The 23,702-nt window shown below is 34.6% G+C and overlaps 1 protein-coding gene across 2 annotated transcripts; it reads right to left on the minus strand.

Moving 5' to 3' along the window:
• Nucleotides 1-1,767: 1,767 nt before the first annotated feature.
• LOC110783912 (L-arabinokinase) lies at nt 1,768-22,253 on the minus strand. Of its 2 annotated transcripts, XM_021988296.2 has the most exons (29): nt 21,703-22,253; nt 20,696-20,803; nt 18,924-18,992; nt 18,231-18,314; nt 17,997-18,073; nt 17,499-17,565; nt 17,312-17,369; nt 17,159-17,226; nt 17,010-17,072; nt 15,466-15,519; nt 14,951-15,053; nt 14,758-14,867; nt 14,544-14,663; nt 14,108-14,164; nt 13,750-13,931; nt 13,488-13,647; nt 12,992-13,075; nt 11,883-12,008; nt 11,511-11,641; nt 11,346-11,427; nt 7,576-7,663; nt 6,911-6,954; nt 6,718-6,813; nt 6,552-6,628; nt 5,313-5,489; nt 4,333-4,498; nt 3,708-3,779; nt 2,459-2,662; nt 1,768-2,152 (listed from the first exon to the last, which is right to left on the minus strand). In XM_021988296.2, exons 1-29 carry the CDS (start codon nt 21,808-21,810, stop codon nt 2,033-2,035), a joined length of 2,955 nt encoding a protein of 984 aa, XP_021843988.1. In that variant the 5' UTR covers nt 21,811-22,253; the 3' UTR covers nt 1,768-2,032. The 2 variants fall into 2 exon arrangements, with proteins under 2 accessions (XP_021843988.1, XP_056697753.1); XM_056841775.1 differs by lacking the exons at nt 20,696-20,803; nt 21,703-22,253 and adding an exon at nt 20,457-20,617.
• Nucleotides 22,254-23,702: the final 1,449 nt, after the last annotated feature.

The following is a 23,702-nucleotide window of genomic DNA, read 5'->3' on the forward strand; positions in this document are numbered from 1 at the left end:
TTTGACTTTTATTCGGGGTTTTTTTTTAAAAATATGGGCACGTATAGATGGTGTCATCATCAAACTATGGTGGTAACATAAGATTAGTGGCTGATCAACAACCTCCCCGATTAAACCCACATCCAAAAATATAAACAAAGTCGGATCCCTTTTTTCAAAGGAATAATTGTACATTTATGAATTAAGTAATCATTCCTTTTTTTGCATTCACTTCTATTCAATATAATGTATTGTTTATTGTAAAAAGAATATATATGCTTATATGGAAAGATATTACATAAGTTGTAGTTGGTTAAGATGGTAAGAAGTGTAACTCTTAACAGAGAGGTTTGATGTTCGATCCTTGTTAGATGACACTAATTAGTGGTGACATGGCCTAATAAGAAGAGGTCTACTAGACACGTATACGTTCTTCAAAATGCCTTTTAATATATTAGTATAGATAGTAACAGTTTTAATTGTACTCCGTATCTTTAAATATAGGATTTTTCAAATTTATCTTTTTTTATGCAAATGAGGCAAAGCCAAATGAAAGGAAAATACAAAGCAAAAGAAAAAACAGAAACTAACTAAGAGCAAGTGCAACGTTGACAGAAGCTCAATGTCAAGTTGCACTTGACTCTTGTTTTTTGGTTTAATGTTGACACTAGATGTGTGTCAAGTGGTAAGTTAACTTGACATCAGTCAAGTATCTGCCCTATATGTCAACTAAATTATTGGCTTTATTTTTAGTTTTTTATTACAAAAATAATCCTTCCTCCAAAACTTGGCTTATTAGCCACAAAATCTGAACTAATTATCACCACTTTCTCCGCATATTATTTGCCTAATTTTTTTCCATAACTATATTTTATTAATATTTATTACATAATACGATAATAATAACTTAATTTTTTTTTGGATTTTTTAGTTTACAATTATTAGTATATCAACTTAATAATTGTGTTGGAAAGAGAATTTGAGGTGGTGTATATGTAAAAAATAGGTAAGAGAAATTAATGATCTTGAGTCAAGATTGTGGAAGAAAAATGAGAGATTTAAGTAAGAGATATGTCAAGTTAGTGGAAGATGATGTGGAAAAAGGGGAAGGATGAGAGAGAAGTTATTTTTCAATTGACCGAAGATCAAGAATGCACATGGTCTAAGGCTAATAATTAAGGAACTAAGCTTGGATAAGCAACACCCCGAACATCCTCTTCGATATCTCCTACGAAGCTCCACGGGAGGCTCTTCTAGAACATCCATGCTTTCGCTTGCTCCGCAACTCGATTTCCAACCCGTCTCCCATGCAATAAAGTTCTCCACCTTTGTATTCGAACGACCGATGGTTTCCATATCATCATGCAAGCTTCTCCCTGCTTCTTCAAACCTCACTTTCTAGAACGCTCCACATCAACTGACACATGCTTATTTATCTTCATCATTGTAAATAACGTATGTATGACTGATTATTAACGATATCGTTCATTCCCGTCCAAAAAAATATACAGAAATTTCACAAATGAAATTCAACGATCGCCAACTAGTTTCCATTTAGAAGCCTTTTAGCAAACTCAACAAATAAATCTAGTACTTAAATGAACATTATCAGTTTGTCACTCCAGCAAGAAAACATGTTTAAGAATTCTTGATCTCCCCTAGTTTCTTGCCATATTTGCCAAGATAATGTTCTCAATATGTGACTGAGGATAACTGAAGTGTCTAGGTAATAACCGAAGTGTCGGGTATCCCCGGTAAAAGTGTCAAGTGCCTGTTCACAAGACAAAATGAAGTGTCGGAGTAACATAGCATCCAACAAAGAGGTGGCATAAATAAATGATGCAGTCACATCACATTGTTGAACATACACAATGATATGAGCAAGGAGCTCTGATCAAAGATCAATAAGGTTATTCGTTAATCTTTAATCTAGAATCCTGATACACAAATACTTTCAATTAAGTACCTCTTTATCTTTGCTATTTTCCATTCAGCAGATACTAACCAAATAATCAGGCAGGGAAAGAAAGAGGGCTAATTAAAGTTGTTGCTATTATTTTTTTAGGGATGGACGGCGACGAACTTTTAAATAGCCAAACATTCCTGCACCTGGTGATGAACCTTCAAATAAAAATGGCATGTATCCAGTTGCCTGTTTGTATCTCTGCTGAATCTGCAAAATACACGAGTATTGACATTCAGTTGAAACACCTATAAAACGTCAAAACATAGATATAAATTTGTTTTCTAAGGTGGCTATTTATTTATTTTTTTACATCATTTGGGTGGGAGAGCAAAATAGAAAGACAATTATTGAAAAAGTACTGAAATAGGTGATACAAAAAAAGGTATCAAACATCGACAAGTGATATATATATATATATATATATATATATATATATATATATATGGCCATGTTGGGGGCGGGAAGACGGGGCAATTATATGATTATATCCTAATCATGTTAAATTAAGTATACCTCTAGTATTTCTTGGCTACTCCTCATGGAATTCCTTCCTATTACACAAACGGTTCCTCCAGAGCCACCACCAGTTATCTTAGCCCCATAAAGTGCTGCATCCTCAGATCCAGATGATTTGCTATGATGCACTTCTTGCACCAACTCTACGATCCTATCTGTACCATCCGAGCCCAGACCACAGGCATTATAACTGTAGTGACACTGCAAAATGAGTTTGTTGTCAAATAAAGGCCGAAGTCAGGTGTAATTAGGAAAGCTTTGTTTTAATTATGTGTGTTTCCTAAACAGAGTTCTAGAAAAATGTCCCCTAGTTCTGGTAGTATTTTAGTGGTGAAAACCCGCTACAAAAGGGACAGTATTCCCAACTGAGAAGAGCCATGAGAAAATTAGGCCATGTTCTTTTGGACTTTATTGCAGTTCAGTTCATTTCAGCTCCATTCAGTTCAGTTCAAAAGAACGAATTCATCTTTCTTTGTAATTATTTTTATTCTTGATATTGCAATTAAAATTGACAATTATTACTTATATATATATAAATATATATATATATATAAATTATTATTATCATTATTATTACTTTTTTTTTCTATATATATAAATATATATATATATAAAAATTATTATTATCATTATTATTACTTTTTTTTTTTTTGAAAGGATCATTATTATTACTTAAATATTACTATTATTATATTAATATTATATGTAATTATTGTTATTAATAAATAATTATGATTATTGTAGTTATTATTTATTATTATGAGTATTGTTATAAATATAAGCGTTATATTTATTATTACTTATTACTTATTACTTATTACTTATTAATTATTCATTATTCATTATTCCATTATTCCATTATTCCATTATTCCATTATTCACTATTTACTATTTACTATTTACTATTTACTATTCATTCAGTTCCCATTCAGTTCAGTTCAGCCAGACAAGAACAGGGCCTTAGAGTCCTCATTAATTGTGAGAGTGATTTTCAGAGTTCTCAAACGAGCGCGATTTGAGTTATTTGTAGGCTTGTAGCTAATGATAATAATAGAATAAGAGTTCTTTCAACAAGTTTAGATTTATTTTGTTTCCACAAATCCCCACGACTGTGTTTCTGCGGCATTTCGCCTAACTCTAACAATTACTTGCAACAAAAAAGTTTATGGTGACAAACCTGACAGCTAATGAATTACTTGCAACAAAAAACGTTATGGTGGCAAACCAGACAGCTAATGAATTTTACCTGATAAACTAGCTCCCCCAAAGCAGTCAACTGGTCGTCAGAGGGTGCAGATGTCAGGAGTGCCTTGAAGGCCTAATGTCAATGAATGAGTAGAGCTTAGCATCAACATGAAACAAGATCATCATAAAACTGAACAACGCAAGTATGGTATACATAATACATGACATGGCTTATTTTAATCAGTCCAACTAAAACTTAAATAGCATTTTACGAAAAATAACTAAGGCATCGCCCATTGGAGGCTGGAGCAGCATGAACCAATGTGTTGACATCATTTCCAGGGCTTTCCATGTAAAAACTTAATTGTAGTTAGAGACACACATATAAACAATTCAGAAAGAAAATATAATCTATGCAAATGTAGTACTTCCTTAATACTAAAGTCTTTAATATTACTATCTACTTTCTATATTGGAACTTTTTAAGCAAGTATTGTATAAAGTAGTAATATCTTACTCATTTTCTCCACCTACACATGCTTTTGAACTAAGACAATTATTAGCAATTTCAAATTTTCATAGAACATGGGAAGAAAATCATTGATCACTCACACATAAGGACTTTGCTAGGGAAAAAAAGGCACCACCGAGCAAAGAGAAAAGGTAACATCAATATCTAAACTAACCTTCACTCGGAAATTCTCATATATAGGGTGTCTTGCAGCTGCTCTGACAGCGTAAGAGCTCTTTGAATCAATTACAGTGACGGGATCATGGTGGTTCCCATATTTTTCCAGAAAAGTTTCCCCATCCACAGTCTCGGGGAGAACATTAGCATAAGCAGCTTCGTATCTGTCACAAATATAAATGTATCTTTTATGCTGAATTTTCGATGAATACAGTGGTATAATTCTGGCCTTTTGATAATAAGTAAGATATATGCTAAAAAATAACGAATACAAGTATATGCTAAAGAAAAAATATAACAAATACAAGCACGGAGTATATGCTAAGAAGGTTTCACCAATGTATAAGGAGAGTAAAGAACAAATATAACAAAGCTCTCAAGTTATCGTGTATAAATGATATTTGAGAAAAGGCAACTGACTCTAACCATGAAAAACACTAGAATATGGCAACAAGAAGACAAAATTTCTGGAAATAGAACAATTGATTTATAGATACAAGCTTCCAAGTAACCTGTTTCACTCCCAAAATACACTACTAACATAACAACTCAATATTCTGGATGATTTCTCTGCCTATTCTCTCTTAAGTATAGTGGACTATCTTCTCAAACTACACTTAACCACTAATTAAGCAATAACTAAATACCCCTTTCCATTAGGCTAGTTACATAGAGATAACAATAATGAAAGAAGCTAATGCTAGCGTTACTAACCTAATTGTTTAATCCAACTCTTAATAGCTTGTTTTATATGGAGTCAAGAAAGTGTAGCACTACAAAAGTATACTTGACCCAAAATGTTCCGGCGGCTGAATAGATTGGTACATAACACGTGTGTATGTGCATATTTCGAAATTGAACAGCGTCAAAACAAGCATGTAATTGGACAAAAGGCTGGCATATATCAATTCACATAAAATCATCATTATATGTTCCATTCCTAACAGATACACATGACAGGAATTCAGGAAGGCGTACCTATGAGGCGTTAGATTGCATAAATACTCCAAATTAGCTTCAGATCCAATTAATTCAGAGCTATTGGCATCCAAATCACTTGGGTTTTGAGATAATGTGTCAGATGCTGAAGATTTTATCATCTCCCGTCCCATAAATGCGCCTACTCTCACTGATCCATAATCCGCACCTCCAACACTGTAAGGTAGACCAGGTGTTCAAACAATGATCTTTATTTACACCAGAGTACTGAAAAGTACATACTGAAGTATTTATTGCAAGGTAATAATAGTATTTCTCAAGGTATGAACGGCGTTTCTCACAAACACTCAGCCTTTTGGATTCTTTTGATTTTTGTTCCAAGTACTTTACAAACGTCATTTTTCTTATATGCAAAAAAGTAGATGAAGGTAGTGGATCTTTCATAATAGAACTAACATCAAAAGAATGCAACAGGCTAGTTGGTTGTAAACATTTTTCAACTTTCTTCAACTCATAAGAAACATGTAAGGATAGAATAAGCTAAGAAGAAAAGGTAATCCATCCACCAGTGAGCACTTCTGCACATGCTTCATATTCACAAGTTCACAACAGTGCATTACAAATATGCTTCCTAATTTCTTCTTCTTTGATAAAGGCAGATGAGACATGGGATAGAAACGATCATCTGAACTTGAGGTTTTAAGGAGCGATTACCCGTCACTCAATAAGAACAGCAGGTACATTCCCCCCCCCCCCCCCCCCCCCCCACCCCCCCCCCCCAAAAAAAAAAAAAAAAAAAAAAAACAGGTACATTACTCCAAAAGCGCCGGAAAGAGCCAAGACCAAAGACGATAGCAGCGGCAAAGTAGAATACCTTTAATGATCCTTGCTATTGTTAAGAATATCTAAATTTCATCAATCGGATAAGTATACTGTACCGTACACCTTCATTTATCTGGATCTTAGTCAGTTCAAAGACCTAAAGTCAACTAATAGAGAATTTCAATACGGACCAAAAGAAACGAAATAAAGCAAATGGTGTGTATTTATTAGCTAGGAATCAGGATCATCCTAGGGATTCCGTAAATGAGATTAAAAGACTAGTCAGTTACGTCGTATAATGCAAAGAATAATTGAATATCCATTTCATTTCCTCTTTCAAGATAGACTTCCTAGTTCCTAATTTTGTAAACTCATGACGTGGCACCTTTGTTAAGTTCTAGAATGCAAATTCAACTGAAAGTCAGAACAATGTACGCATATAAGGGATCCCTGTACCTGTGTCGTATTCCTGAGTCGATACCCCAAAAACGTATATGGCTTGGGATTTCCACAAGTCCCAAGACCTCAGCAGGCTGCACAGGTCAAAGGTAACAGATTCATGCCTACATGTCAGAAGAACGTAAATTGAATTATGTAAGCAACAGCAGCTTGAGCTGGTTACCTGGCAAATCATTGCTAAAAGTTTATTTGCTTCACCACATGCCGAAGCCATCTGGTCCATCACACCACACGGAGCTCCAACGACATGGTTCTCAACCTGAACTAAAGAAGATGAAATTGTCAGGTGACATCAGGAATCACAGATCTATTCACTAATAGATGTCCAAGGCATTAAAGCTTGAATGCAGCAGCACCTTTTGGCAGAGAATTGCAAGGTCTCTTGGAGATATATCTAATCCTGCAATGTTCACAAGTAAATAAGAAGTAATATCAGAACTTGGCACTATTGCACAAATACAACAAGAACAAGAACAAAACCAAAGCCTTAATCCCAAAAGAACACTGAAACTTGAAGTGTGATAAAGATTCTTTATGATTAAGAACTTATGAGCAAGATAAATTGACATTTGGCACTACTATAAAGCTAAAAAAAGGTGAAACCTATCAAAATTCAGAGAGGCGTTTTAAGATAAACTTAGTTTTAACCCCCAAAAGAGTTAGAGCACATCAATGGAGCATAACATAATTCCATAATCCATATCACACTAGCATAAATCGTACTAGCATAAGGCTTAGAATGGTAAACTAGCATAATTCATACTAAAAATAACTTAGAGATAAAGCAAGTAGGAAGCAAAAGCATTTACAACCTTGTAAATATTTTGGGATAACCCAAAATGGAATAGCTTGCAAACACTATGGGATAGATAACTAATATGAAGAGCATGAACTTGCCACTATAGTGCGCTTAGTTGCATGAGTAAACAATTCAAACCAATACGAGTTGGGTGGAAATCAGAATCTTACGCAAGCATTAATGTTTAAGTAAGACTACAATTACTAGTAAGCTAGTAATTACCATGAGCAGCTGCAACAGCTGACATGCTAGCAACCTCCACTGACGCAGATGATGAAACACCTTTACCTTCAGGAACAGCAGATGAGACCTGTAAGTTCATTCAAAATACAAGTCCAGTTAAATTCCCGCACGTGAAACCCAAAGAAATGAAGTGAAAGCAACGACCCCTTAAATTCTTGATACATGTATATGGGAGAGCCCAACCCAAAATCTAGCTCAAAGGAAAGTCCATAAACCCACATAAGTTCCTTACCAGTTCCATGTGTGATCGATGTGCGACTCAAGTCCCATACCTTGATATGGATTTCTATGCAACCTGTGTGCCCTCACGTGGCAGGCTTTGTGTTAGGTTTTTCCTAGCCCTAGGCAACACTACACGAACCCACAAGAATGTAGGGCCCAGCGGATGGCTATAATACCATTGCTCCTCAAGCCAGTGCAAGTGATTGGATGAAAACAAAGATAGAGTCTCCTCTCGGGGTTTCTCCAGGATGGGCCTTTCAGGTTTATGCAATAGCGCACCGCCAAAGCTAGCTCAAAGGGAGGGAGAGTCCATAAACTCATACACGCCCCACATCAGCAATTCAGCACCCCCACCCCTCTCCTATGTTACCAATGTGGGATTCAAGTATTATACTCCCTCTCATGCAAGTGAGCTCGAAGATTCATAGATCCCTACCTTAATTGCTATAGCTTCTAATGGTTCAGATTGTCGGCCTGTTATGTTAATTACTTAATTTTTAAATTGTAATGAGTTACGAGAAAGGGATGATGAACTGATGACATTTCCCTTCCCATCTTCAATCCATATGACTTCATGATAGTTCAGTAGGAACACTTGACAAGAGGGGGGGTGAATTGTTTCTTGGGAACTTGAGTAAGTTTCTTGCGGAATTTAAACAATAAAGAAACTGAGAATAATGAGCGAAGAAAGATATAAAATGGAGGAACCTTCTTGACCCTAATCAAGAAGAACCTCACTACTCTTTTGTATTAATGCAATAACTCTATTACAAATACACTCTTTAACTCGAGTTCCTCTCGAACACGAGTTCCCCACAGCAATCCCCTTCGATTACTGTGCTACTCTTTCTCTCTCTGACTTAACTCTAAGTCGCTCCTTTTCTCTTTGACTTAACTCTAAGTCACTGTTTCTCTCTTTGACTAAACTCTTAGTCGCTCTTTCTCTCTTTGACTTAACTCTAAGTCACTCAAGGATCACTCAATCCTTAAACCCAAAATACAATATGATAGATAGATTCTAGTACGTAATAAAGCTTATAATAATAAGGAACTCAAGGAACACTCTATTTTGCCAACTGATTCTTTTAAAACGTTTAAGCTCTTTAAGATAGATTTTGTAGAAATCAGTTGTGTTTTGAAAAGCCAAAACTCTTCTCCTTTTATAGGAGAGTTTTACTTAGGGTTGGGTACCCATGTTCTCCTCAACTACCCACTAACAGTTACTGCTCAGTAACATGGGCATAGTTGGAGAGAAACAAGGGAGACCAAATCAAAACACTAAATGTACGTTAAACAGAAATACGTGGGGAGAGTTTCAAGGAACATGGAAAATCTTTTACTTGAGAAACAAGGATAATAAATCAGAATCCTATGTTTCATTTATTAATTAAATTCATTTTATTTATTAAAAAGATTTTCCAAGTTAAAACTCTTTTATAATTACAGTTAACATATTTCATTTAAAACGTACCAAAATACTTAGGTTCCTTTCGTTCCAAATTACGTATAAACAATATTAAATACTTACATAAATCCTAAACATAAACTCATATGTTGTAGTCTTCATGTTGCACCTTTAGAAGCTTCACTCGAAGACTTCCCAATTTGTTCCTTCTCTGGAACATCGAGGATCCACATAATATATGAGGATCTCGCCTTAGGAACTCGCCTAAGGATCTCGCCTTGCTTAATGATTATTTCTTCAATGTAGTGTCTGACATGGATCAATTACTTGCTTATATTCCACGTTGCTTAGTTTATCCAACTCAGGATCTCCTTAACTTAGCATTATCCCTCTAAGGATCTCGGAACCTATTATGCAACATAACTTAACCAATTGTCAGGAGTTTGCTTTGTCATCATCAAAACTTTAGGGTCAACACTTCAGGTGACCATAAAAAGCTATAATATCTAATGGTCAAAACAAGTCCAACCTGAAGTTCGCAGACCAATGGCAACTTGCCAGTTTTATGATTTGGGGAGGATCTTTGTTGGGCTTTTTTTTTAGAAGGTCACGTGGGATTTTTTTTTTATAATGATCACCTTATGGTAAAACTCCTCAATGCTTTTTATAATTTCAAGTAACATTTTCTTTTACATAAACATCAGATTTTAACAGAACTAGAAGTGCAATTATTGATGCCTACTAGCATTTTACAATATGGTAGTTGGGATATTTGACATTTGTGTTGAATTTTTCTATAAGATAAGGCTCTCTGAAACTACCTCGACAATCTTCACTTATGAAGCGCAACATACTCTCCGCAAGTCAAAACAGCCGGTGGTGCAGTTACTTAAAAAGAGTTCAAGTGTCTACTTTTGATCAAACTCTTGAGTAGAAACAAGTAGAACATAACTTTTCTTGACTTTATCCGTGGTTAAATTGGGTACTGTGAATGTCTACAACAACAACAACAACAACAACAACAAAGCCTTAGTCCCAAAATGTTTTGGGGTCGGCTAACATGAATCGTCGTAGGAGATCGTCATTGTCACCAATCAAACCAGAAAGGAGAGGAAAGTTAAAAGGGTACTGTGAATGTCTATTACACTAAATTTTGACAAGTCCATGACTAAATTTTTTTACAAGGGCTGATATGGTTCATTATTTTATTTTATTCTGTTTCATACTTTCTTTAAAGAAGATTCTTGGTCCTCTTCTTGACGTATGTTCCATTTTCTGAAGTTCTCTTTTTATCTACAGAAAGGGTAAACGTATGCCAACTATAGTTTCTTTTTTGCATGAATACAGTAAAAGGTTGGCAATATGTTATATGAGCAATTTCTCAAGCATCACAACACCCCCCCCCCCCCTCCCCCAATGCGCCGAATGTCTAGTATTTTACACGATTGCACCACCTAAATTTCATTGGATACTAACTTCCATAACACAGAACCTATTATTATGCGGCAATAAATAATTAACTGGTAATGCAGACATCAAATATAGAAATCCAGAGGTTTCCTGTGATTACATTGTACTGTCTGTTGTGAAAGATATTGTCTACTGAACTACTGACGCATACTCTTGCATAAGCAGGTAGGGAATTTATGGGTAGTATAGGGAGTAATAACATTTGGATTCAAGGGATCAGAAGAATGAATTTTTTTAATGCGTCAGGAGTCAGGACCAATTGTCATTAAGCAACCAAAGATTTCCTTGCTGTTTAGACTTTAGAAATCGTGTCTCACAGTTTATAGGCATTTTCTAACTTCCCAATCTGCTTGCAAAGAAATGAAAACTATAACCCAAATACCATGTAATTTTCACATTCTAGGTGACGGCAAACTGGTAGTTTCAGAACATAACCCACATATGCATGGCGTACTCCCTATATATCTGAGGATTCTTTATTGTCCCAAGTCCAAACAGTATTCTCAGCCAATTATGATCATACATATTAATAGAAAGATCAGGTCACATGTATCTTTTTGTTAAGAGAAATAAATGCAGATAGCCAACACCAGAAAAATCAAGTATGCAGCAACAATATCCAATATATTCACTAAATGAAATGAAGGTTTACCAGCATACTGATACTATTCTCAAATCGTACGCCCAACTCCGTCATCAACACCAGAATTGTTCCTGCCACATATGCTGCCCACCTACATCAAAACATAAATTTAGCTGTTGATAATAATGATCGGTTACAAAAAATTTGGCAAGATGGCAATAGTAAGTAGCTGACTTTTGTGAAGGATCCCGGGAAAAGTATTTTTGTGCCTTCTCATATGAGATTGGCTCATCTCCTTCCATAAAATCTGACAAATCCATGTCAAAAGTTGGACCACGATTGCTCAGCTCTGCTCCAAAAGATACCTGTGGTGATAAAAAAAATAAAAATAAATAAAAAACAGAGAGAGCATTCGAAGTGTTTAACATCTTTAGGATAAATGTGAAATTCAGTCAATCAGGATGAAATTAAATGACCAATCAAGAACTACATAGCCGATTAGCATTCACTTTGAGTAGCAAGCCAGGAAAAACCTTCCCGAAGACCATGAGAGTACATGACTGTCTAGAAACCAACTTAGATCGAAGAGTGATGCTCATTACTTACAATTTGAAGGACAGGTGTCGGACCCTGTCCTTTGTCTTGCTGCCGAGCCTGTGCATGTTTCCACAGCCTGTGTTTGTTAGGGTGGTTTTTTTGCAATGCAACATGGCATGCTTCCTTTATAGGCATCTGCATGAAAATGTAGAAAAACAGAGGAGTAAGAGAATCAGTAAGAGCATCAATTACTCTTCAAAAACTAAGATGATCTACCAGCAGCTAAAATCCACAAACAAGTCCAGAGTACTTCCAAGAATATGATAAGCGCTGCAAAACACCACAACCAGATCCAGAGTACTTACAAGAGAAGAGTAACACTTTTAACATATAGAATTTTAGTAGTAAATAAACAGTTTTATACATAATGAAGCCCTCACAGGCGTAGAACTTCCAAGAATTAAAATAGAAACCTCTGAAATTCACTATTTCTGCAACTTCTGAACAGAAATTAGAAGTGTAAAATTTACATGACTCGGTTAGTAGACACCCAATTACAAAAGATCCTAACATTTCTCAACGGCTGCACAAACGTTTCTTTGTTGGAGGGTGTGTATTTGTAACCTGTGGACACAAGCTCATGGTTCTTACAAAATCCGATTTTTTTTACCAGATACACTGATTTTGGTAGATCTTTAGTGACTAAGTTTCAAAACCGGGATTCTTTCTAAAAAATGGCCATTCCCTACAATCCGATATCTACGTTGTTGTACCCATTTGCTTTAGATAAAAAAGAATAAGTCATTCTACAATATGAATGCAACACTTATTATTGTTTTATAATGTAAATGTAAGATTATACGTCATTTTAAACTCTGAAAGTAACATCAAATGTCAGTTTGTAATACCAATTTAATTTCAACTAGATTTTAACAGGATTTTAAAATTGTGTGAACTGTGAAAATAGCTAAATTAGCTGTTCCGATCAAAGTGAATAGGTCTTCGTAATAAGTAATTAATTATTTATATAAAAAGGATATATATTTCAGGCTGGTAGAACAATTGGATAGAGGATTTGGCAGATTCCTGGTTCTAGTCAAGGATACATAGTCCGTCTAATAAGACCAAATAAATTTACGATAAAAAAGAAAACGTTATAAAAGACTGAGACTCATCACCTGCAAAACAAGGCTCCCTGAATAGTCTGCAATACCTCCCATTACGTCCAGTCTTCCAGGAGCTCTAGACACAAATATCTCTTCCTGTAATCCAGACAGAGAAATTCTCAGGAAATGAATAACTGTAAACTCTGCCTAAAGAAGAGTGGGTGAAGTGGTATCGACAGCTATTGGAACTTTTGAGATCTCGGGAAAATCATAATTCAAAACTTCAGCTTATCTACCAGATAGAAAAATCTGAATAACTCTACATTGCCTAGGAACACAACAACACTGAAGCGTAAATAGGATACTGATTGTTTAAGTTTCTACCAGCATGAGAATCCATAGTTTCAACTCAAAATGACTATATGAAGTATATATATTAGAGCCTTTCATGCCTCCAAAAACAATTAGGATATGCATAAAATGGTCACACCCTTCCATAGCAAAAAAGTGCAGCAATCTGAGTGCACACTGAAACACTGAAGTGGCTCTTAAGCTAAAAGAAGACAACCTCCCAATTGAAGAATGCCGTTGCAGCCTTGTACTCCCGTACGTGATGCTTCACATCCTTCTCAAAATCTTTAGCAAGCTCTGCCAAACTACTCAAGAAACTCTTCGTGTCATAAAGATCGTGAAGATCACCATGAAGAATTTCAAAGTCTTCAGTGTATCTGAGAAACAAAAAAAAGGATGTGAAATACATCAAATGAAATCAATATAAATTGAAGTGTTGTCATTAAAAAAAAATCAATTAAAAATTAATAGAAGCTCACGAGCTATCAGAATCCTCCAATGCTCCATCAGCACCCAGCTTTGGAGAACCAGAGCGACGACCCAGCTCATTTTGAGCATTGGCATACCATTCAGGAACACAGAGATCAGGATCTCTGCCTGGCATTCTTTGAAGCTGATAACCAAGAACAATTGCATCGCGTAATCTTCTAGCACCACTCAGCTATATTCAAAATCACAAGTGATGCAAAAATTAGAATGAGAAGAGTGATGACATAGAACTTTCTAGAAAGCTGATTAGCAATTAGAGCACAAGCTGCCCTATTGTAGACTCAGCCATCTTAGTGTATTATCTGGTGACTGAGTCACGCTATTTAGTGGCTTCAAGGATGTACTCACTTTATCTGAGACATGATATTTCCCAACAGCAGCATCCTGCAAAATGCGAGCAGCTACCTGCAATCCAGAATTTATTACTTCAAGAAATCCCAGAGGCACTAATAACACAAATATCAATGTTCAGATACTCATAAAAAAGAGTCTCTATAATAACAACATATAATAACTTCTTATCACCATGATTTAACTAGCAGCAGCATCCTGCATCTGCATATGCAAGGATGATGTATCCCTTTTGTTTAATATTGAAGCTCCATTGCCTCTCTTAGGATAGCTGACATTTATGAGATAATTTTTAAAAGCCTAAGTAGTTGCTTAGATTTCAATATGATTATTAGCAGATAAGATAACCATATTCCAGGCAGAGGCAGTGACAAGTAAACAAAAAAGATTTCACAATCACTATGCACAGGCACATGAAAAGTAGTAGTTATACCTCACCGCCATTTACACCACCAGCATAACATGGCTTTAAACTCATAGCACGGTCAATGTAGGGCTTCCAATGTCCAGTGAGTAAATCTCTCCGTATCATCTCAACTCCACATTGATAGAACTGCATCCGTAACTTGTATGATCAACTGTGTCGTGGAGGATAAATACAAAGAAGACTATTCTTAAGACTGTGTAAGGATCAGAGAAACAAGCACCTCTAACAGATTTCTCAAGAAGGGTTCCTCGTTGAAATAATCTCTGCGTACAAAAACAAAGGGCAATTTGTACGCCAAGGCTTCACTTGCTGTCCCATATCCAATTTTTCCTGAAATATAGAAGGGTGAAAATCATACGCGTATCCCAAAGTCTAAGTGTTTTCCTATGCTACCAAGATTATTTTGTACCCACCAAGCATACAGTCAGAAGCTGCTATAAGATCAGGTGTATAAGCATCTTTTGCTAGTTTTATGAAACCTGGCGGAAGTTCATCCTTGTCAGAAGCTCCACAGACCTATAATGGGAATACGAATGACATTGGCATAGTAAGTAAATAGAATAAAGAGATACAGAAAGACAAAGAACAAAAGAAAATGCTAAAGCTAAAGAAGCTCCAGAAAAGAATATACTTCCTCCGTTTTTTTATAATCGCACCATTTGCAATTTTACACTATTCACCTCTCTTTTATCAATTTTATGTGATTTATACATAAGGAATAATATAGTCATGTGGGGTCTTGTTAGATTCGTTTCGAGTATTAAAATATCAACTTTGTATATTTTTAACTACAGTTTAATTAGAGATATTAATGGCTAAAGTTTTGCATTGTCAAGCATGAAACATCAAATGGTGCAATAATAAGAAATCAGAGGAAGTACTTCATATCATTTTAGTTTAAGAAAAATAATGCTTGCATATTTCATACCAGGCATTTCCATCCAGGAGGTAAATGGTCTTCCTTCAGTTTCAAGCCTGATGGCTGCCATAACAAATATTTGCAATAAAATGACGATGGTAATTAGGTAATGAAAATAATATAAACTAAATGACTGAGGAGGGTAAGAGGAAGACATAACAATAAAAAAATTGTATTCACTAAAGATAGAGCATGATAATCATCTGTTCCACAAGAACCCTTCCAAAATTATCAAATTTCAGAATACATAAGGAGCGCTATCTTTTCTTTCAAACAAAATATATAGCTACCTTTATAGTGACTCATTCAAATATCCCAAAAGATTAAGTCAAGTAGGCGCAACTATAATTAATATAAATGGATGAAATCTAGCAGCGAAAACAAAATCTCAACCCCTTCTATTCACTAGAAGAAGTTATTAGAATTCGGAAAAAAAAAAAACACAAAAAAAAAAAAAAAAAACACGAATTGAGTCATACAAGAATTAGAAGAAACAGAGCTAGGAGAAATGTTCTCCAAATTTCAATAAATTCGTACGAAAAAACTCGCAAAGTTCTTTTACACCCCAAAGCTATGTAAATCATTGTATCCCGCAGCAAACTCCGACCAGGCACTTAATTTACAAAGGTCGTAAAAATCACTTGGGGAAAAAAAAAAAAAAAAAAAACCAAAAGCATGCAGGCAATACAGTGTGTTTTCTGAACTTCTTAAGCCAAGAAGGTCAAACAAAGTGACAGTCCAGCAGTAAGAGGATCTCTTGTAAGATACAAGATTTAAGATTTATTTTGAAAAACCCTAAGAAGGGGACTGAGGTGCACTGAAATCAAGAAAGAGATCAAAGACTGACACCATAACCCCACGAGCATGCAACCCAAAATAATACGGAGTAAAGAAGGTAAAAGACCAAAAACTACAATCAGTTCTCATAAAGAAAATCGTATCGTTCTTTTCCAAACACATGATCCACGACCAAAAACCAGCAAATAAAGGTAGACTTTCACAATATTAGGCTATCTCAATGCCTTATAAACGCTTATAACAGACAAGATCTATTTACTTCGGCAAGAACTACACTACAAAATCGCAGAAATTTTCCTTTAAAATTTGATAAGGGCCTTAGGGATTGTCATTGCCAGACTTTGTATGTTGATGTAATTTTTTGACGCGTATAATTTCTTGAAGAATCAAATCAATTGAACTGGTATAATCATAGAAATAGCGAAACTAAAGTCTAAAGAACCCCAAACAGCCAAATGAAGCCAACCAGCATCTGGCTTTGGCTAAAAGAGGGTCACGTAATGACATAATGTTATTTTTCTCTCTAATAAACTACTGAAAATCAAGATTTCAAGACATCCACTAAAAGGAACAGAAGAGTATAGTCTCTAGGACTTCAAAGGAATTGCAGGCACGTCAACTAGATTTCTTCTGCTATCAGATAATATCATGTCTCCATTTACATTATGTGTAATCAAAACTTAAAATAAACTTATCTTATCTGAAAGATAGGTCACTCAATAAAAGTCACATGAACAGTTAATATGCCAGCTCACCTGCCCACCAAAATTTAGGATCAACAACTTCACATCATCCGCGATTCCAATTTCTTTTCTCACCTACAAGAAGAGAATACAAGTAAATAAATACAAATAAATAGCATTTTGAATCAGAGAGCTACAAAGGAAAAGATATAAAACCAGACCTCCGTGCGAGATTTGTGTAACCTCCTAACAACCAGAGGTACATCAATAGCATCACGAAAAGCAGGCACTGCCAAATGAAAATAGCTTTACCATTTCAATATTTTAAGAGAACCTCGAATCAAATACTTAATTTTACATGAATCATTATATACTTGGGCAATATCCTGGAAGCCGAATTAGGAACTCTGAATGAGAATAGTCCTCTGCTATCTACATGATTTTAGGATCATAAGTTAGGCAGTGACTCTGTGAGATAGCCAGATTAATAGCACCATTTATCAAGAAAGTAAAGATATAAAGTAGAGAGCTAAAGAGATAATATCAAGAATTTCAACATGCCTGCCAAACTACAGAACGGTGGTGATGTCCAGCAGCCAAAACGTAATCTGCATATATAAAATCCCAACTGCCAAAAAGAGAAATGTTAGCAAAACGGGGGGAAATTGGCATCAAAATAAGTGCTTCAAAGATATTTTTTGAACAAAAAGTATCTCTGAAACGGTTCAAATACCATGGATGGAAGTTTATGTCACTTAAGGCAACTGACAATTACTATTTGAACACAGAATTAGAGAATGTCAAAACATACAATCTTCTTTAGAATAAAAAATATTAATCACACTTAATAAGAAAGATAGAATGGCATCTAAAGAAAACAGAACTGCCTATGAGAAAATGTCCACCCACCAATATACTTTTACACACTCGATCAGAAACAAAATTGCAAGCAAAACTGATCAATTCCGATAACACAGGTCAACGGAAGTATGGATGATACCATGACACCAAAAAGAAACCCAGTCAACATTACAGTGGAACACAATGAGGAAATTATACCTAAAATTGGTGACGCAAACGCAACGAATTCCAGCATCTGCTGCAGCTCGACATGCGACTGGAACAACATCTGAAACCTGTTCAGCAACACAACAGCTTAGTGATATAATTCATTACAATCTTGACAGAAAATTAGGCAAAAGGAAACCGTTCCCTTCATCAGTGTACCTATCTTGGAAGAGAGAGAAAAAAATCTTAGGAGACTAGGAGAGATCAGAGAAAGCAATACACTACCACTAAATCAGCCTTGATTGAATTCAGCCACTCAACTTCAGTCTTCAATATGGACTTCCGAGGAACAACAGCTGTCTCATGGTACTAAAAGGAAAACCAAGCAGAAACGTGATAAGCAATCCATGTTCAACTTCAGCAGCATAGAAAAACTCAAACACACTGGTAATGATGCAGAAAGGAAGTCTTAATAATAATATCCTATGAACTTTCCAGCTTTCCAGTTTGGTAGGCGGTAATAAATGATGGTAATGTGAATGAGTTTATATGTATTTTGCAAGAAACTTCATGAAAACGTTCATGGGAATGCTTCTCCACCTCTACGCATGTGTTTTTCGTCATAGATATCTATTGCCAATCAATTCCACCTCTAGAAATGTATAGAGTGGTAATGGAGATTAATGGAGGAAAACATTCACTTTGGGATAAAATTGCATAGCACAGACATTGTTATGAGCCTTTTCTTTGCAAAAATACATAGAAGTTCATTACAACTACCACCATTTATTAGTTTATTACTCCATACCATCTACCAAATGGGTCCTAACAACAGAAAACACACCATATAGATCTATTCCTAGCTAGAATTGTGTTGTAAAGGGAACTTCTTCCTCTTTTCAGTTAATTTGACATTTACTGCCAAAACTCAAAATATTTTCCCAAGTGATCACCACCATTAACAATTTTGCATGCTACCTTTTCCAGAGAAGCTAGACGATCCACTGTCAAAGCATCTGCCTGAACTGCCCCACAGTCCAAGAGCACCTGTAAATAGTAATAGAACTCTACAAATAAATAAATATATGCAAGAGCTTAGAGTGTAAAAAGTAAACAGCTAAATTTAACAAAAGCATGTCTTTTAAGAGTACTATAGAATGTTCTACTGTCCACTAATGCTTTCTGTAAGCAAACAGATGACCAGGTCTTTCAGAATTGTTCTAAAAAATGTCCCATGCCCCTTGACTCTACAGATTTTTCAGCCTGCCCGTTGGTCTCAGTTAAGCTTGTTAAACAGATCAATTCTAAGGCTACCCTGTCACCTCTACAGCAAACTACTATTCCTATGGTTACACTTAGACATGCAATGTGATAGCTTATGCAACTTTCCGTGTTTCATCAACCTTACAAAAAGAGTTGGTGATTTGCTAACAACTAAGGCAAGTCCTAAATTGTTGTCAAATTTCATATAGCAGTAATGCTTATCAAGTTTCTAATAGAGATGAAGTCCATTCAATATGTCAAAATTCTAATCTGTCATAGGCTGAAAGTAAAAGCAAGCACCATATTAAATCATTCTCCTTTTTTAAGTTCATTTTTACTTTAAAAAAAGGGCTAAATGTAACAGCTATTATTAGAAGAAGGAAAACCAGAAAGTGTGAATAATAATATCCCAAAATTTTTTTAAGCATTCAGGAAAAAGAGAATTAGCAGGATATAGTTCCAAATAACAGTTACTGAGAATGTTCAACCTGTTTCTGGCTTCAACTATTGTCAATGAGCTCTGCATATGCATAATTATATCAAGAAATAAGCAATTCATCTGCTCACACACGAAGCTATGTTGGAGTTCAAAGGGGCCTTAGACAAGATGGCCCCTTCAAAAAATTTATCTAAATTCTAAAATCTTAATATCTGAGAGATGCAATCACAACTTTCTACATCAAGAATAATGAAAAAAAAATCAAAAAGATACATGTAGGCTACAACTTTGATAAAGAAGATAGAAAACCCAATGAGACAATGAAAGAAGAATATGAGTGCTGGCCCACAAGTCAAATTATGAGAGGAACAAAAATATTTTGGACTCTTTTCCCAATTGCAAATTAAAAAGAAAATTGTAGTCGATATAATTATATAGCTAGCTTACAATTTCTAAATTTTAACAGAAATAATCCTCAGTTCCATAATGATGTTCTAGTTTATACTTTTTACGTTTACCAATATCATTTTTATCTCTAAATTACACAGTAATAAAAATTATAAAATTTTGATATTCTTAAAGTACTTAGTGAGACGAATCAAACAAGACCCCACATGAATATTTTTTTTATAGGAAAGAGTTTAGAAGATTCTCTTCAATTGTGTGGACTAATAGAGTCAAAATTCTGAACTGCAACATTATTATTGAATGGAGGGAATACATATTTCTCACATATTTGTTAAAAAACTAAAATTATAAAGTAAACATGAAAACATTAGAAACATTTGTCCCCCATGGCTTCGTCTAACCTGCTAGTGATCATTGTATTTTAATCCAACTAGCAGTACTTTAGCTGATAATGATTTATTCCTCTCGATAACGATTAATCAATTCAAGAGATCAAGAGCTGCTCCAAACTCTTATGACAAGTTGACAACCCGTAGCAACTTTTGTGCTTGCATACTCGAGACAATTTCTAGTCAAACAGTGACAGTTATTCAACCACAGCCTTCAACCAAGATAGGAAAATCAAGGGAAAGATATTTACTTTACGAATGTGAAGACGAGGAGATTGGATTTCTGTTGTGTAAACAAAGTCAGGCGCTGCCGAAACTAGGTGAACGTCATGCCCTGCAAGAATCAGATGTCTAGCAACCTGGATGAAAATAATAAACAGGGAAAAGAAAGAAAATATTCAGAAAGTATTGAAGGATTTCAATCCAATTGATGAGCTAAAAATTGAAAGAGAAGAAAGATTAACAGCCACAACTGAACTCTTCTCAAAATACATATAAATATATAATAGTCAATTCTGAAGTTCTTTAGTGTTTTTCCTTTTGTTTCTTGTTCACTGCCTTTCAAAATCTTTCCAGCTTACAGCCATCCACATTTTCTTAGTCTTTTCCCAAACAGATAAAAACAAGCAAGTTTTTTAAGATATCATATTCTAACTGTATCCTAGATTACTCAACCTATCAACATGTTATTCGAGCTCCTTATGTCCCATAGTAATGTTCAACGGAATGCAATTCAAAGTAATTGATTTCATATCTCTAGAGTGTGTTACCAGAAACATTGTTCTAATTCTTTAGCACCAAGTAACTTAATATCATAAGACTTTCAAACTCTCAAAAGTAAAAACTAAAAATTTGTGGTGATACCGAACAAGGTCCTAACCTTTTTGTATAAAATGTTATTTTCAACCAACTTCTAAGTTGAAAAATAGTTCACTTGATCAAAAACCAACTCGATTTAGTAAAATTCAATTCAATAGAACAAAGTCTAAAAACATGCTTAAAACTTCAAAAATACTCAGCTAAAAGTCACTTTATCCCAAAAATAAATAAATTAAAAAATAACTTTATGAGACATCATGTATCCATTACAAGTATTCCAAATTCAAATTTACAATTATAATAACCTAAAATCCATTAAAAAATTAAGGCATAAAAACAATATAATCATGATTAAATAAGCAATATCATCAAGAAAATTAAACAAATCAAATCTAGAGCAATGTGGCACAAAAACGAAGAAGAGGTAGAGAAAAAGAACCTCAACAACGCGAGTGGCATGGCCAAATCCATGGCCAGTGACATAATAAGCAAACACAAGATGCTTCGGTGGAGCTGATACATCTTCTCCTTCACTCTCTATCCTCATTTTTTTTTCTCTCTCTCTCTTAATTAATCATTAATCATACAGCAACGCCAATTCCTCGTATGATCAAAGTTATTTTTTCTGGGAGGGAAATTCTAGATTATAATTCAGTAATCTTATGAATTTTAAGAAGATTCAATGAATTGCAAATTGAAATTCGTTAAGTTCAATAAAGTAATCGGAAGATCAATCAATTGTATTTTGTATGATTGAAATTGAAATCGTTTTCAGAAACAGAATTAGGCGAAAATTGTACAGAAAAAAGGATAAAAGAGAGGTGGCACGTGATTTGTTGAAATGAAGGTGAGAGTTTGTTGTTGCAATTTTTGGATGGGTAGTTCAATTGAGAGTGATTGTTGCTTCTTCTTCTCTTTTAATGTTTTTCACTCACAGACTCACAGTCCCAAATTTTGGGCATTATCTGAAGAGAACCCGCATTTAAAGGCATATTATTTTGACTCAATTACACGTCAATGTACTTAGCTATTGGATTAAGTTGGATAAACTTTCTTTTGTCAAATTAGTATGAGTGTGACATGAGATATGTTCGATAAAACCCCATAACCACTTTAATGATGATCTACTTATCTTTTTGGGGGAAATATACAAATTTACCTATATACTTTCGTTTTGGAATGATGAATTGTTTTCTAAAATTACAAACTTTTATATAAGGCGGTCTTACACAAAAGACCACATTGGTGTCATATAAGTTAAGTAATGAAACCAATTAGTTAAACAATAAAACCAATTAGTTATGCACTGTAATCAATTAGTTAAAGTACTGAAACTCATTAGTTAAACACTGAAACCAATTAGTTAAGCAATGTAACAAATTAGTTAAACAATTAAAGTGGTCTTTTCGGTAAGGCGGTCTTACACAAAAGTTGCCGTTCTAAAATAGCATTCATGTACGATTTGTCAAATATATTCGTATCTTTTAAAGTTTTAAATTAAAATCGTTATTCAATTAAACAATATAGTGACGCTACTAGTAAAACTGTTATTTTGATGAACGAGTACATTAAAGTAAAAAAAAATTACTCAACGTGGCGTTTATCCAAAATTGCGGAGAAATTGATATTGCAATTTGGTTGATTTCTTTATTTAGTTTAGATATTGACAATAGGTGTCACATGCACTCTCTCTCAATCTAGGATTATATATATGTCATTGGTCCAGTTTCATTGCAATAAGTTAGCAGTATAAGATTTGAACATGTGACCTTAACTTTCGACACTAGAACTTTATCCAATAAGCGATGTTATATACCATGTTCACTTTGTAAATTTGTTATTATTTTATTATTATTATAATAATAAAGAAAAAATTATCGTGAAAGGTTAAAACATAATTTCATGCACGAGGATACAATAACTAATTGTCATCCACAAACACAACCCAGAGGCATCGTCGGTCCCAAATACTAGTTAGTATTATGAAATTGAGCGATTACTTTGTCAATACTAAAGAGATTGATTGTCTTGGCCAACTTCCTCTTTTTTGGGCTATGTAGTTAGAAAGTTTTGATAAGATATAGAGACATATCATTTCTTGCTTGAGTAGCATTTAAGTAATGATTTTGCAGAAACCGTAGATAAGATACCAAATGATAATACTCCCTTCGTTCGTAAATAATCACAATATTTTCCTCTTTCGGTTATTTCTGATTAATTGCAACACTTACTAATTTGACATTGGACTGTATTATAATATATGTATGGGGTACAGAGTACTTAACTACTCTGTATTTCATTGTCTTTCCATTTTGAGTTGAAAGTTAAATAGTACTTTATGTGTTTTTTAACAGATTTTGTTGTGTGTGTATTTTCGTGTGTAGAAATAGGTAAAAAGTAAAAGATATACGCTATATATCTAGGAATTTCTTTTCTATC

This window comes from Spinacia oleracea, chromosome 1, assembly GCF_020520425.1.
Source record: "Spinacia oleracea cultivar Varoflay chromosome 1, BTI_SOV_V1, whole genome shotgun sequence".
Taxonomy (NCBI): Eukaryota; Viridiplantae; Streptophyta; class Magnoliopsida; order Caryophyllales; family Amaranthaceae; genus Spinacia; species Spinacia oleracea.

What these genes read in the sequence shown, in the direction of transcription:
- LOC110783912 (XM_021988296.2), bottom strand. Translation starts at nt 21,810, where the DNA reads ATGAGGATAGAGAGTGAAGGAGAAGATGTATCAGCTCCACCGAAGCAT. An exon ending in CTCGTCTTCACATTCGTAAA is followed by an intron (nt 18,993 to 20,695) that starts GTAAATATCTTT and finishes TACTATTTACAG; the next exon opens with GTGCTCTTGGACTGTGGGGC. An exon ending in CAATCAAGGCTGATTTAGTG is followed by an intron (nt 18,074 to 18,230) that starts GTAGTGTATTGC and finishes GTTGCTGAACAG; the next exon opens with GTTTCAGATGTTGTTCCAGT.